The following is a 16,618-nucleotide window of genomic DNA, read 5'->3' as shown; positions in this document are numbered from 1 at the left end:
GCTCTAATCAAGCATTTTTTTTCATTTATTATGTACTAAATCTTTACTTAAAATTTTATTTGATGGTACAAGCTTCTAATAAGTTGTAAATAACTGGCAAAATAATTACTCTTTTCAAGTACAGAGGGATTCAGCAATGTAAGGAATCTTTCGGTAAGAACTGCAAGCATGTTGTCAGAGTTTAGTCAACATTTCCAAATTTTAAATTGTTTACCAGAGCTCCATTTTATTGAAGAAACAAACTCTAACAAAAATGGTTAATTATCTACTAATTCAAATAACAAGACACAGACAGTTAAAAGTAGCCAAATTTATTCAAATCTTTTTTGCTTCAAACAAATTTTTACCTTTTTCAAAAAGGTATACATTTTTCATAAGCTTTTATAAAATGAAAATTTAATCCCAGCCAGCTCAGAAGTATTTCAGTAGAAGCCAGAGTCTTGAGTAGCCCAGTTAGGTGCCTAAAAATGTATAAAACATATTTAAGGATAATCAAGAGAGAAAAAACAACAGTTAGTAAAACAAATCTGTAACCATACTGAAACTTTTTTTCAAAGATGAGACAGTTAAAAAGCGAGCTGCTTGTATCTGTTAGCAAACGTACATTTGATTTGCTCACATTGTAAAACATATTTAAAAGTAAAGTTGGTTAGGATATTTTCTATGTTAACCTCAAGTCAATCATGTAGTCACACAAACCTCCCTTTGGTTCAAAGATGCAGAAAAAAGCCTAGTATTTCTTAACTCAGTCCTAGAATTTTAAAATACAAATATACAACATGTATTTTGGCAGATGGAGAAACTTTTATAAAATTGAACTACCAGACTTTTATATGATTTCCTTCAAAATAGTAAGCTACTTCAAAGTAGCTTGCTAAACATTTTTCTTCAATATTTTAAGGACAGCAATGAAAGCCAATGCTAGGTTCTCCTATTTTACAATTTTTTTGATTTAGCTTAAAACATTTATTTTTGAAGTCTTAGTGATATTACATGTTTGTTACAGGTAAAGAACCTTGTAGTCTTATGCCTTTCATTCTTTGTATTATAGGAGGTGCTATGGGAATGGAGAGGTAGGCCAAAAGGCAGATAACTTTCCCATTAAGTTTAATCATTCATTTATTTTCACTTAGATTATACTGAACATGTGGTTGAGCTCATTACAGCTTCTACACTTTAATTAAATTAATCCAAATTAAGTTTTAAGGTTATTTTTTTTATGTAGCTACTTATTCACAGGGAAGAAAAAGGAGGACAACTGCCTCCCAAGGAAGATCTGTGGATTATGGTGGATAATGCATGCAGTGTAAGCCTGGGAAAAGAATCACATGTCAACACAGTGGTGCTGCATTGCCCAAAGCAATGAATACAATACATTTGAGAGGACAGTACTGTTCTAAGTCAGTGCTGATTAGACCTCAGTAGGAATACTGTGCCGTTTCGGACACCAGAGGACAGAGAGAAACTGGAGAAGGTCCAGAGGTGAGCAAAGATTACTGTTTTGGAAAGCAAGTTGTACGAAAAAAGGCTGTAAAAAAAAAAAAAAGAACTAGGCGTGTTTAGCTTGGAGGAAAGGCTAAAAAATGGGAGAGGGAACATGATAGGTAGTTTTCAAATATTTTAAAAGATGAAGAAGAAACATCATTCTTCCTTGTTACAGAGGGCAGGACACATAGCAGAGGGTTTAAACTACACCAAATTCCAGGAAAAACTAGTATCCTGTTATGCTTAATAAGAACAAGCTGCCTAGGAAAGTTTTAGAATCTTCTTCACTGGAGGTATTAAAAAGGAGGTCTACAAACAGCAAATCCTGAATCTGCATAGGGGTTAAACTATGATCTTCAAACACCTCCTATTTTTCCTTATTTCCATTCATATTCTCTCCAAGTGCATCTCTACCAGCAGATCAATGGATCCCAAATATTTCACCCAAATGCTGATGAATCATGAAGCGAAAGCAAGGTTTACTCAAAAATCAGGATCTCTATTATAATAGCTAAGGACCAGCTCTTGCCAGCATATGGCATGGACACACAAATAAATCACTACAAGTTAAATGGGGGTGGAAATTAAGTGTGTTAGTTGTTAGTCTGCTAACTGCTTGCCTACCTACCCTGCATTTCACTAGAACTCCTCAACAGAAAGGCAAGCTACTGAGAATTAGCCTCCATTTAGACCAGGGGTGGGCAAAATATGGCCCAGGGGCTGGACGTGGCCCATCAGGCCATTCTATCAGGCTCGCGGGACCCCTAAAAAATTTAGAAAATTAAAATTAATCTGCCCTGGGCTACCTGTCATGCACCCCTCGATGGCTTGTTGAAACTCAGTAAGTGGCCCTCTGTCCAAAATAATTGCCCACCCCTGATTTAGAGCATATGGACAGTTAGTACTGACATGCTCTAAGTCCTTTCCCTTGTTTACTTCTTTTGCATAGCCACCTTAGTATGGCATAAGCACAACTCCCCTTTCCTATAAAGTTATATGGCTGTTTCTGTACATGCTACCTATTAGAAATCGATTTAAATAATTGCCCATTCCCTTTTGAAGTAGCAAAAGGCACCATTAACTGATAAAAGGACCAGAATGCAATGGAAACAGGGAAACTTGGGAAGAACAAAGAAGTTAGAAGAAACATAGAGCAAAGATGCAAGGACAACTGTACTTTTATATATGCATCCAGAAAGAGAAATAAGTATCGTTGAGAAGAGGGACCAACCAGTGTCTTCTGTTATCTCCTGAAGCTAAATAAAGATGTGAAATACAGAAACACAAAACTTGTACCTACCTCAGACCTGCCGCTCTGGTTCAGTTTTTTCTCAATATTCATAGCCAACATCTGACTCCGAAACGACAGGCTTTTGGTCTTTTCAATCACTTGCTGATAGGGTGAGATTGCATTGTTACCCATAACTACATGGCCCTAGAAATTAAATAGAAAAAAAAAAATCCTTCCTGTAACAAATAGCTTCACTAGAAGGAATCATAACAGTTTATGCCTTTTTATATCAAACACACAAAATAATCATCAGGAGTGTGAGGAAATGTAAAAATTAGATGTCATACATAACCTTAACTCTACTCTCTGAAATGGAGGACAGAAAGGGTCAAAGTGCACAGGGCCAGACTTCTAGCCAAATGGCCTGATTTGAGTAAGTTAGTATTTCTCATTTTTCAACTGCCACCAAAAATTAATAGGGTGCTATAATTACACCTGGAACCTACCTCCAATTTTAGAACTGATCCATGTGTTAAAAGTTATATGAGGGCAGCAATGCCATTAACAAAGCATAGGGCCATCATGTTGTTCAACAAGCTACATTAAAATTACATCTAAAGAACTAAAAGATAACAAAATTAACGTATGTATAATTAAGATTACAGAAAAACTGTATGATACTACAACCAAGAGACACAGTTACTTAGAATCAACAGGCAAAACATAAGATATTCAGGAGAATGCTAGAACTTACTGTTAGTGACCATTAGGAACAAGGTAACTGTCATTAAGCAAAATCAGCTGGACTCTGATACAATCAGGTATTAAACTTACCAATTTTGAATCAATTTTGGCATCCAGCCTTGCATTTCGAATCAGATTGACAATCCACCGTTCTGCTTCTTCAGGGGTCATATTTAGTTTGTCTGCCAACATGCTAAAGAGGAGGGAAAAAAAAATCAAGCAGACTTCTTAAAATGGTATCAATCTAGCTGTTTTGATGTCATACTGTGTCACACAAAAAGCAGCATCTCATACTGGGGTCAGTTGATTATTTTCAATAATTTAAAAAGTTACTAAGTCAGCTGCAACAAGAATGATCCTGCCCCTATTTCATATTTGGAATTCTATATAATGTATATTTTGTCATACAAGAATAGATACAACTTTCAACTGGATCAGTATGTTTCAGCAAGTACCCAGTTACATATATAACAGAACTATATTTGAGTCCTTTCATTTAACCCAGTGGTCTCCAACCTTTTAAAGTAGGAGATCATCTACTGCTCACCGCCGCTACCGCAAACCCAGCAGGTAAAGCTGTGGGGAGGGAAGGGGGGCAGATTGAGGCAGAGGGAGAAAAAATTATTTGGGGTTGCGCCTCCCCATTAGGTAAGTCCCACCCAGGTGGGGGCCCACTCAACTTACCCCTGCTCCTCCCTCTGTGGCACTGTCTTTCACCATGGGGGACCTCAATGTAGCCCCCCTCCCCCACAGACTGGCCTGCTGGGCTGAGGCACGCATATGCATGCACGCAGGCACTCGGCCCTCCCACCTCAGCTTTGGATCGACTCCAAGAGGCGCCGAGACCTACCACAAGAGGCTCCAAGATCTACTGGTGGATCAAGATCCACTGGTTGGTGACCACTGATTTAACCAATACTATGTAGCAACTTAAGGCGGAGACAGAAGTGCAGCTCCCTGCTGTTACTGAGGATGCGTTCTGAGTTACAAGGGTCCCCCAGACCAAACAGAAGTTCAGTGTTGGTTCCAGCAGGGAGGGGAATCTAGCTACTGGCTGAGAGTCTGCATCCCGTTTCCTCTAGCAATGGCCCCTCCTCGCTCCCAACCTCTCCCTGTTTTCAGAATGGGGGGGAGGAAAGGGAGCAGAGGGAGCTTGTTCTAGGGGTTCCTCAGCTGGCACTGCAGGGTGGAGTGGGTGAATTGGAGCTTCCTCCCCCACCTCAGGGGGGTTCCAATACATTCAACCTCACCCTCCAGCAGGGACTGAAAAAACCCCAGACCAACTCCCTCTGCTCCCTTTCCCCCCTCCCATTCTGAAAACAGCAACAGGCTGGGAGGCACTGCAGACGCAAGTTACAGAAGATGCTATGTTTTGAAACATCTTCATCTGCACCCTCATGCAAAGAGGATTCAGATTTTTGCCCAATTAGCCATTTTTTAAGTGTTCTGCAGTCATCCACTTGTGTTTGGTCATGGCTATAGACTGCTTTCTGTGGCCAGATCGGGTTAAAATTATCACTTCTGTGTCCTTAATTTAGGTCTCTATATAATTTGCATTGAACATACTGATATTAAACTTTGACAATTATCCAGAGTACATTATATTTTTGTGGGGTATTATTAGGTCCAGTTCCTGAACAACAGAAAAAAATCACTATTGTGCAGATCAGAAAAAGAGGAGATGGAGTTGGGAGGAGGGGGGAGAAGGGGACTCACTTAAGACTTTAACCCACCTCCTTACCCATCTTGGGACTGGTATGTACCAAGCCAGGCCAACAGTGTAGCTGAATGTGTACCACCTGTCCATGGCTTCAACAGCCTTTATAGCAACCAGAGGCTGTTCGCCAAAGAATGCCAGGATACTATGGCAACAAGGGAGATAATGGCCTAAAACTGCTACAGCAGCATTAAGGCTTTAGTGCACCCTGCTACCAGTGAAGAAAGCTTTGTAGTAACTTGCACTGGTGGAAATCTTAAGTTTTCATATCACAGTGTGCAAACCATCAAATTATACAGCCATATTCTTAAGAGCACCTCTTTAAGAGCTACTCAGCATCTAGTATTCTGATTTACTCTTGGCTATAAGAAAAATTTTAAATGCCAAACGGTTAATGAGACTGCTAGCATTTGTTCCAATTAAGAACTAAGAACAGAACCCAGACAGTGTCTGTGGTTAAGTTCGGCTGGACCCTCTAAAGAGGGGGACTGACAAACCACTTCAGGGTTATATACTGCTATGCAGGACCACAGAGGTGCTCTAGCTGCTTGCTGAAGATTTTACTTCAAATGGTACAGTTTCGTGGGACCTCCTATGTGCTCAGAGCAGTTTTGTATCTATTCTTTTACTCAGCAACCAGTTGCGAACAAGCAATCTCGTTCTACTGTATGCCCTCTGCAAAAATCACCTCAATATTTAGCTCAAAAACAGACAGAAAAAGCTTACTACTGATGTAGCTCTTTCAGAGAAATAAAACTGATTAACACATGTGAAAATGCTACAATTCCCAACACGTTTTGATTCACTTGTCAACAGTGATCCTGGTTTTCTCTGTTTACAAGTCACAAATTCCCATATAAAAACCCCAGAATTCACAATTAAAATGAAATGCCACATGCACACCTGCATTTTTTTCCCCCACGAGAAGTAGAAAACCTGATCCCTACTTATCAGTACCAGTAACCTGTATTTTCTCTGCTACAAATAAATAAAAAGAAAAGTATGAGGAACTGTTCTATACAACTAATTTAATACTTGCTGATGAGCTCCAGTTATTACTGCTATCACATTCACCGTAAAATGAAATCCCACCAAGTTCTCAACACATTAGAAACCAAGAGGGCTATATACCATCATTAATATTTAATACACTATTCATTAATACACCATTTAAAATCTGCTATTTTTAGTTCTCACATAGTCAACCAAATATTTCATAAGTTAGAGACCTAAATGCCAACAGTTATAAAATTGTTTTATTATATCATGATTATGTATTTTAGAAACCTAAAAGCATTAAATAAGATTAGGAACCTAAATAATTTCACCACAACATGAGAGCAACTAATGCTGGTTTTCCTTTTCCTGAATGCTAGCTGGATTTAGATAAAATTTAGATAACTGATTTGTGGAAGTTTCTCATGTTAATTTAATTACTGATTAAGCACCATGCAGCTGGTAATTTGCTTTGATGTGCTATATCATGACACTTGTTCCTAAAACTTCAGAGTTGTGATATAAAAGATCCGTGACAATTACATCACCAATCTAAAGATGATGCATTATACTCAGACTATACTTGCACATCCTCATTCTGAAATGTAAAAAAAGCAGAAAGAAATGCATGTCATTTCACTTAGTGAAACAGGCACTTTTTGCTCTGGGCACTGGGCATAATTCCTGCACTTGGCATTTCCTGTGGTTTTCCAATAAACTGTGTGCATTTCCTGCCAGCACCTGACTCATTTTGGGAACTGATGTAATCTTTCTATCAACTTCCAGACTTGGGTAATATCTGTTTTTATCTGTAGTTTCTGACCCAAAAGCAAAACTAGCGATAACAGAGATACAGGCCAAAGTTCCTCCTTACTTTACCATTTCTTTTTGCAATTCACTTTTTCACTGCTTTAGCGGTACCTAAAAACTGTGTTCTTAGCAGTATCATTTTATTCTCACACTAACCATATCTGCTTAAACACAACCTCTCTCTTTTCAATATTAAAGTTTTGGGGTTACAGTATTGACAAAACTTAAATGCACAATTTGTACAAGTTTTTGTTTAAAAATGGAAGGCATGGCTGAGTTATCTTGCAGGTAGATCCCTACCAATTCATACCTAACCAGAAGTCTAAGATGGATAACTACATTTTGAAAGGTCGCAAAAATTAAGAAAAATTATTATATACTGTAGCATAGTCCATTAGGTTGGTGATGCTTTAGTTAATCTTGCCACTTACTGTGAAGATGGTAATTACTGAGCATCCATTTCTCAAAGGTTTAACAGCAAACTGAGATTGCACTATGTGAAACAGGAAAGCACTTAAATCTTAAAAGTACTTTCCTGAATTAGAACCTAAATATCCAGTGAAGAATGAGTGCCTAAAGTAACAGTTTCCTTAAATGGCCTTTTCTCAAGCACAGTTTTGGAATGATGGTTTCTTTGGAACCTGTGTGGCTTTCCTCTCCAACAGAAAGATCGGTTATGTTTTTACCACAGATGAACAACAAGGACTGGGCACCTGGAACATTTTCAAATGAAACACCAACTCACTATTAAACTCATTTTAATTTTAGTTTATTCGAGCTAATGGGGTGACTTGATATTGAGAGGGATAGAGGAGAAGGGGAGGAATGAAATCCTACAGATCCCAGTTATCACTATCCTGAAAAGCTATTCACATGCAGTTCAATTATCTGTTGTAGAGAAACTACTGAGATAGAGGACAGACATATAAAGTAACTAGAAATAGCAGGAGGAGTTTAGTGCAAGGGTGGGCAAAATGCAGCCTGTGAGCTAAATCCAGCTGCCAAGGGATTTTGTCTGGCCTGTGGCAGGTGCGATGGCCTTGCCCAGGACAAGGAGTGGGGCATGCAGCCATTCCCGCCACCTCCGGGGCACACAGTGGGGTGGGAGTGGAGCAGCAGTAGGACTTGTTTCCTGGAAGCCCCAGTAGCTCCTTCTGCCTGCCACTGCTACTGGACTCGGCCCCGCTGCCTGGGCACCCTAGCCCATTCACCCCACACCTGCTGCTGGGGGCCGGACCTGTGTGGGCAGGGCGTGCCGCTGGACAGATGGGATAGGGCTGTGGACAGGCAGGGAGAGGTGTCCGGGAATTGGGTGAGCAGGTGGGGTTGGGATTTTGGGGCAGTGACAACACAAGGCCGGGGCAGAGCTGCAATCTGCTGCCCATACATCCCTGCAATGGGCTACAGTTCTGTGGGCAGGGGTGTGCAAGGAGCAGACTGTGGCTCAGCTCTGGGCTCAGGCCCAGGTCCTGCCCAGATGTCCTGTTCCTGGATACAGCACATCCTGCAGCCCCATCCCGTCTGCCCAGCCATGAGGGTCCCAGATGGCCTTCACGGAGATCCCAGGATCATGGGGGGGTGAGGGTGATGAGTGTGGGCCAGGGTAGAACCATGATTTCTGTACACCCCTGTACATCACACAGGCATGTAGGGAGTGGATGGCAGCTCTGCTCTGGGCCTGAGCCCCACACAGTCGCAGCCCCGTGATCACAGCTGCACCTACCCGCCCTGTTCCCCCTGCCTACCTGTGACCCCATTCCAGCTGCCTGGCCTGGCCCAGCCCAGAGCAGGACCACTTAGGGCAGGGGTGGGCAATTATTTTGGGTGGAGGGCCGCTTACTGAGTTTTGGCAAGCCATTGAGGGCCGCATGACAGGCAGCCAGGGGCAAATAAATATTAATTTTCTAAATTTTTTAGGGGCCTCGCGGGTCGGATAGCATGGCCTGGCGGGCCATATGTGGCCTGCGGGCTGCATTTTGCCCGCCCCTGAAGGGAGTTTTCACAAGCTGTTGGGGGGTGGGGGGGCTGACCTGGTCTATGACAGCTCACCAAAATTATGTCACTGGCCCTCTGGCCCAAATAATAGATTTAATGGGCCACATTGCAAAAAAGTAATTTTAACTCTATGTGGCTGCATAATTCTATATGGGTAATTAAAGTAACTAAGATGTTAAAAGCCTGACAAAATAAATCCAGGAAATAAAAATGAACACTCATTGCCTGAAAAGCGGAAGAGAAAACAAACCAAACAAACTCATAGAGCTTTTGAAACATATTTCAAGGCATGAGTCAGAGGTCTAACTCCCATACAAAAAACAGCTAAACAATAAAATTTGGATAACAGGTGAATGATACAAAATATTTAACATAAAAAATACTTTTTTCAGTTTGCCAATCTATAGTTCTGCCACTTAAAGGAAAGACTTCTGGCTAAATGATGCACCATAACATATTACATGGTCTTTAAAAGATACAATATATTTCTATGGGCAGAAGCTGCTGCCACAAGGCAGCCTGGGTACAGGCTCCAGGCAACTGTAGCAAAAAGGACCTAACAGCAGCAAGGGGGAACCAGAAACTTCTCCCCTATGCCCAGCAGCAACTTCTGTCTGGCAGCCACCCCTGCTCATCATGGATAGGCCCATTCGGAGCAGGCATGGAGTGAGCCCAGGTTGCAGCCTGTGTGCATAGGTCCCAGCTCGTCCAGAACTGGTCCACTCTGGCCGGGGCGAGTCTGGAGCGGGTGTGGGGCAGGCTGGGGTTGTGTGCTCGGTTGCTGCTGGGTGCTTGTGGCAGTGAGGAGTCGCACGGTGCACAGGCCGTGTTACAAGGGGGGGAAGGAGGGTGCTGATCAGCCCATGACAGCTCCCCAAAACCGTCTATTGTGACCCCCAAACCCAAATAAATTGCCTGCCCCTGGAGTAGTAAGTATATCTATACTATCTAGATGCCAAAAGCAAACTTATTTCTGGTTTACAAGCTAACCATTATTTTTATATTCAGGACATGTGCGGAAAAAAAAAATCAACACCAGATATATAGAGCTGAAATACATTTGCAGGTACATACATGTTTATAACCACTTTTTCCATTATGTAACAAAAAAAATGGAGAGTGAATCTGACTGCATAGCTGCCAAATTAAGTAAAAAAACCTAGACTTCTTAGGAAACAGGTTCCTAATAAGATCACATAACACTCCTACTCCTGTGGCCAGGAATTTTACACTGTACCCCAATGAAAATGCTGAAACTTGTAGAAATTTTTCTTATATTTTAGCTTTGCAGGCATCTCTCTGGCAGCCTTTAATACAAAAATTTAAAAGCTGCCTCTAAACATTTAATGACAACAATGTAACTTAGATTCAAAGCATTAAAATGTGCTTACAATTCAAGCAACAACAAAGCAATATGCACCATCTGTTTTACTTAGAGCAACTTCAAGCAAAAGCACAGAATTCTTGATCAGCTGTAAATGCTCAGCGAAATGAAACAAATGTTATAGAAGACATCATATAATTTTTTAAAAAGTATGTTTGCAAATTTAAAAACTAACAAGAAAAGGTAAAATCCAATATTTCTGTGAACAGACTAACAGATCCAGGAATTCAACAGCAACTGTGGTTAAAAAATACCTACAAAACTTCAGTAACACTGAAGGTGAAGTATTTAAATGAGCAAGACCTGCTGTTGTGGTTCAGTGGTAGATTCCTTGTCCACCACATGGGTGACCTGGGTTTGATTCCTTGGTGCACATATAACTATAGCCATGGAGACACCAAAAATCTGAATTTAGTTTAGTCTTTGGATTCTGTCTCAATGGGCCTACAGGAGGGAAAGAGACAGGCTGGGCAGCTTCCTCTCTTCCATACTCCTGCCTAGGTATATAAAATCAAAGGTCCTGATGACTTCTCATACATACAGAAAGATCTAGAAAGATCGTTGGTTGCCTACTAAGTAAGCAAGGTCCAAGAGGTCCAGAGACGGGAGTTTTCTTGATGTGATGCATTTAAACTAGGAGTCAGCAACCTACAACCCACAGAACTTTTGGATCTGCCCTACATAACTGTCCTCGACAACATCTGGCGGCAGGAGCTCTATCTGATCTCCCTGTGCCATGTCACAGTTGACCACCTGGAGCTTCAGTGAAGCAGGAAGCTCTCCCTATGTGGTGCCACAGATAGGCAGCAGGGAGAAGACACGCAGGCAGCTGTGTCCTAGTGCAGGGGTGGGCAAAATACGGCCTGTGGACCGGATCTGACCCGTGGCGGGGCTTTGTCCAGCCCACAGAGGGTACCTTAGTCCCACCTGGCCAAGGCGCTCCCCAGTCATGGCGTGCCCTGCCACCCCCTGGGCATGCAGTAGAGCTGGGGCACCTCTGCAACTGGACTGCCTTTCTAGTGGGGAAAGTGACCCCCTCCCCTCAGCACCACCAGGCAGTTCTCACTGCAGCCATCGGGCTGTTCTGTGGCTGCTCTGCCACCACTGCTGCACTGGGCAGCCCAGAAGCAGCAGTGACAGAGATGCAGGGCAGCTCACTGGGGCAGACTCCAGGCAGCTGCAGCAAGAACTGTCCAGCAGCAGCAAGGAGGAGGGGTCGCTCCCCCTCTGGGCTGAGCAACAGTTTCTGCCTGGCGCCACTGCTGCAGCAGCTCAACCCAGATGGGTGACCCGGGAGTAGGCAAGGGGCCTGCTGGGTCAGGGCTGCACGTGCAGGTCTCCGCCAGTACTGTGAGTGTGCAGAGGCTTCCATGCACACCCCGCCATACCCTCAAACCCTTCCCTACACCCATACCCTCCCCCATTCACAATCACGCCCCCCCCACAAACACCGCACCCCTCATGTGTCTCCACACAAAGCCCTGCGCCTCTGGGGGGAGCCACTGCTTACTGCTACATGCATATACCCCACTACACATGCACCCCACCACATACTCACCCCCTACTATACTATACTGTTACTGCAATATGTAATAGTAAGACTTCATTTTGAGCTATTATAGAGGTGCATATACACAGCATATACACAGCACAAACACACAAATCAGGACAAAAATATATTTTTAAATAAATTCAAAACGTTATTATGGATACTTGATGTTTAATATACAGTTTGTTTGGGTTGTTTTTTTTTGGTTCCAAGATGGCAAACCCCCTTCCCAAAAGGAGTACTTCTGGGGGCAAGGGGGAGGGACTTATCGTGGCAAAGCTCAGGGGTTAGGCGGGCAGGACTTCCAGTCCCAAGATGGTGACCGGGGCGGGGCAATCATCAAGGGGCAGGACCACAGGCCCTCAACCGCTAGCCAAAACTCATTAAGTGGCCCTCTAGCCAAAATAATTGTCCTCCTCTGTACTAGTGTGTGTCTTCCTTAGCTGAGAGCTGGGTCATTCCAGCCCTCTCCCAGAAAATGCTGCTGTCTCCCAAATTTAAGCCATTACAAAAATACATAGTAATGGCTTCTCTAATATCATCATGTTCTATGTGACAATTGTTTTTAAAAGTGCTCATATGAGCTGATGTAGTAATTAAAGGAATTTTATCTAATTATACATCCATCACTTATTAGGACAACTTCAGATGCAACTCTTTAGATCATCTGATTTACTTCTATGTCTTATAACCAATAGCCTTTGCTCATTTTAGATAGGAATCGAAAACCTGTTTCCTCCCTTGCTTAAACAACGTTTACTTCATACCATGTCCTCAGATATAAAACAATGGCTTCAAGATATTTAAGACATCTAGCTCAAACTCCAAATAAAAAGGTTTCTTTGCAGGAAGCATCAAAGTGGGGGGAACCAGAGAGAAAAATTGGCAACTAAAACACAGATATTAATTACAGACATTTCAAGCCAATCAACTCACATTCCAAACTAACTTAATCTACCAAACCCCATTAGGCCCAGTGTTTCAACCAAACAAATCGCAGGATAATTTCAGAAGTAAAATTTAAGTTACAACTAATAAAGTAACTGCATCTTTTGGAAAATGTCAGCTGTCTAACAGATGTAAATAGGTTTTTTCTTTCTTAAAAAGGAAGGCCTTTATTTTTTATTTAATATAGAGAAAAGCAGATTTTCCATTAACCGTTTTCAAACTTGTTATGTATACTGATTGTTATCATCACCAATCCCTGTACTTCAGGCAAAGAGTTCTCATGCAGAAGAACACCAACATTATTCACTTGTAGGAGAAGAAATTCTTGGATTATACAAATGAAATGGCAAACTTGCTTTAAAAAAAAAAAAAAAAATCACCCTAACTGGTCAATCCATGAAGCAACTTCAGAGATTATCATAAAATATGCATCTTGCTGTTTGGAACTAAAATACACATACGAAATTGGGTGAAAAAGAAATTCAAATCGTGAGAGTGTGGGAATAAGAGAAATTATAACCTATAGTATGAAGCTTGATTTTTAACAGGTTATCAGTAGTAAGAAAAATCCACATCCAGACTCCAAAATAAAATGGCATAGAGTAGACCAAACTAGTCCATCATTCCCACTACTAAAAACAATCCTGTCTAGCTGGATTTTTTAAGCTCTCTTCAATTACCTTAAGCTACACCAAGCAGAATATTAAGAGTATAAAAGGCATTCATTTGTAATGCTATAAAGTGTCTCAGCCCTATAAAATTGCAGCATTTTGGGGATGTGCAGCTGTTCATGCCCCATGACTGGAGATCTATAAAATTATCTCAAAGGCAAGTTCTCCAACCAGAAAGCAACAGGCGTCTCCTCCTCCCGCACTAGAGTTACATTACTGACTTTAAAACTGAATGAAACAGGGCTTTGCTACACTTGTATCACTACTGTAGTATACAGATTAGGGATGTGAAAGGTTATTGTTACCAGTGCAAGCACCCAGTCACACCTTCGCAGCATTCCTCTGTCCCCCACCTCTTGCTGGAAGGGGCAAGCGCCTTCCCGATGCCACTCTGCCCTGCCACAATCTCGTCGCTTTCCTGGGATCAGCATTTCCCAACCCATGGCTTCTGACCCTCTGAAATCTTGCAACCCACTTTCGGGTTGTGACCCACAGGTTGAGAAACACTGTGTCTCACAGAATAGTTGACTAGTTTAACACCATTCCACTACAGAAAAGTAAGTTTCTAGTAGATAATTAATAATTTTATTTCTAATTTATGCTGAAAACTAGTGACAAAACAATATATTAATTATTGTCTATGTACCTGAATCTAAGAGGACTCTAAATTTAGAATAACCCCCAATAATTAGGTTCAACAGAAATACCTGGAAATGTATATATTTGTTATAATTTTCTATGCATAAAATCTCATTATTGGAGAGTCATCTTACATTCACACCCCCTACCTGGTGCAGCAGGAAAGGCAGTAGCAAGGGTCAGGCAGCAGAGGTCAGGAGGCAGGGAAGACTTTGGGGCATGACCCTTGGCCCCTGCCCTGTTTTTTTCCACTGCTTGCTGCCCTCCCCCCCCTTTCACCCCCATGCCTGCCCTGCCTCGGTCTCATAGTATCTGACCCCTCACTACCCATCCTGCAGGCTTTGCCCTGCCGCTCGGCACAATTTACTCTTCCTTCAGCAGGCTCTGTCTCTTCTGCAGCCTGGGGCATGGAGCAATGTGTTTGCTCTGGGCCCTTAGCTGCTGCTGCTACTACAGTACCAGAGCAAACACTTGCTCCATGCCCTGGACTGCAGTGGGGACAGAGACTGCTAGGGCAGAAGCAAGGGTGAGCAACAGGGGGAGGGGGAGAGGAAGGGGGCAGGCAGGAGGCAGAGGCTGCAGGGTGGGTGGATATAGGGGAGAAGGAGGGGCAGCAGGGGACCAGCACCTACAGCTGCAACTGCAACTCTGGCTACAACTCATAACTGCCCCCCTGTGTCCCCCTCCCCCTGCCCCCAACTGCTTTGTACTTTATTCCAAGACAAAAGAGACCCTCCCCACCCCACACATTAAATGGGGGGAAAATTATTCCCTCAGAATTAAGAAAATATGATATATACCAATATATTTTGAAGAAAACCTTAATATTCCTGAAAACTTCCATTTATGAATGTCCGACATATGAGATTAAGTCTCAACAGTGTAATTTAACTCAAGCTGCCCATGATCTGGTTATAATTAGTTATAGCATCAGCCTTCAGCCTAGTAGTTGTAGGGTTGAAAGGACCAGAGATTAGATTCAAAGTAGGAAGAGAATGCTGGACACATCAATGTCTCTCTTGAGACCATACTATACAACTGATACGGCACATTATACTGACAGATCATGGAGAGGATTTAGTAACTAAAGGAAAGTTCTGGAAGTTTTCCTGCATTTTCCAGCAATGCAACACACAAATCTAGGTATCTAGGAAAATTCTAAGATATTAACATCTCTAGGGCCTCCTCTACATGTTACAGGTATCATACAATTACCTGGTTAACTACTCAATTACCTAAGACCTAAGACCAGCTACACGTGCAGAGTACCTATCACATGATACAAAGCTCCAATAAGCTATGAAGTCAGACCTCAAAACCTGTGTATTAATTTATAGTTGGTTGCTATTGAGCTTTAATTTGCACATGTAGCAGGAGGCTGGGAACCCTGTCAGCTGACTGGACTCTCAGCCACAAGGGTGAAACATGCCCAGTGTGAAACCCCAGGGCTGGGGGATTATGGCAGTTGTGATCCCCAAGGCTGTGGATGCTTGAAACTGGGGACCACACACAGCGCCAAGACTAAGAGTCCTGTCAGGCATGGGACTCTCCTGGTTGCACATGGCTCCTGCAGCTGGAAGCTCCCTTTGATGGGATGCCCAGACATGAGAACCTGCTTCTTGCCAGTGCAGGTGCCCCCTACCCCAGCAACAAGGTGCAATGGGATCTAATGCACAATCCCACAATCAGGTCTTATGCCATGCACGTGTAGCACGGGGAAGTGAAGATTTAAACTTCTAAGTAATAAACATTTTCCAGACAAAGGAGACTGGGCATTTCTGCACAGCTGGCAGAAGTGGCAAGGCCTGCAATGGCAAAGGTAAGAAGAAGGTTTTCATTAGGTTTTCCCAAATTAGATGTAGGTACTGGTGCACTTTTACAGGAGTAAAGATGTGAATATTAAAACATACTACCATGTAGCACCCTTCATAAAACTAATGGATCACAAACTATTACAATTTTCTTACCTAATACTGATACACTGATGAATGCGACAGAAGGTCTCAAATATAAAAAGGCGAGCATTCTCAATGAAGTCCTCCAGGCAGGCCACTAAGAAAAAGTCATTCACAAGGACCTGTAACAACAGTGAAGAAGATAAAATAGATTGTTTCCATATTATGCTTATGCTTTTTTAAAGACTGCCCGTAACTAAAATGGCATTTTTGCAGCAATTTCTGTAACATTTTAAAACACACCTTAAGTGTTATACATTAATAAGAAGAAAAAGTTTTCAGAGGATCATTTGCTAAAACCTGATTATCCTGTCATAGCATGAGTGTAATTTTTAGCAGTCAGATCCGTTAATGGTCAGATTGGTGCAACCTTTTTTAAGATTCCACTGGATTCTTAAAAGATTCTATTAGACACCAAACAGTTTTTAAGATCCTATTTCCTTTCAAAAGGAATAAAAATCCTATTTCCTCTCTCTCTCATTGCAACTTTTATA

The 16,618-nt window shown here is 42.1% G+C and overlaps 1 protein-coding gene across 1 annotated transcript in view; it reads right to left on the bottom strand.

The window, feature by feature from the left end:
* Positions 1-295: 295 nt before the first annotated feature.
* Positions 296-16,618, bottom strand: part of EIF3E (eukaryotic translation initiation factor 3 subunit E) — a 52,743-nt gene continuing 36,420 nt past the window's right edge. Inside the window, exons 10-13 of the mRNA XM_006269776.4 lie at positions 16,137-16,246; positions 3,551-3,653; positions 2,786-2,920; positions 296-461 (exon numbers count right to left, since the gene is read on the bottom strand). Of these exons, the coding sequence (XP_006269838.1) occupies positions 423-461; positions 2,786-2,920; positions 3,551-3,653; positions 16,137-16,246 (387 nt within the window). The 3' untranslated portion in view covers positions 296-422. The remainder of the gene's footprint in view (positions 462-2,785; positions 2,921-3,550; positions 3,654-16,136; positions 16,247-16,618) is intronic.

This window comes from Alligator mississippiensis, chromosome 3, assembly GCF_030867095.1.
Source record: "Alligator mississippiensis isolate rAllMis1 chromosome 3, rAllMis1, whole genome shotgun sequence".
In the NCBI taxonomy this organism is placed as follows: Eukaryota; Metazoa; Chordata; order Crocodylia; family Alligatoridae; genus Alligator; species Alligator mississippiensis.
Note: the sequence above shows the minus strand (reverse complement) of the source record. Positions and strands in the feature narration are given on the sequence as shown.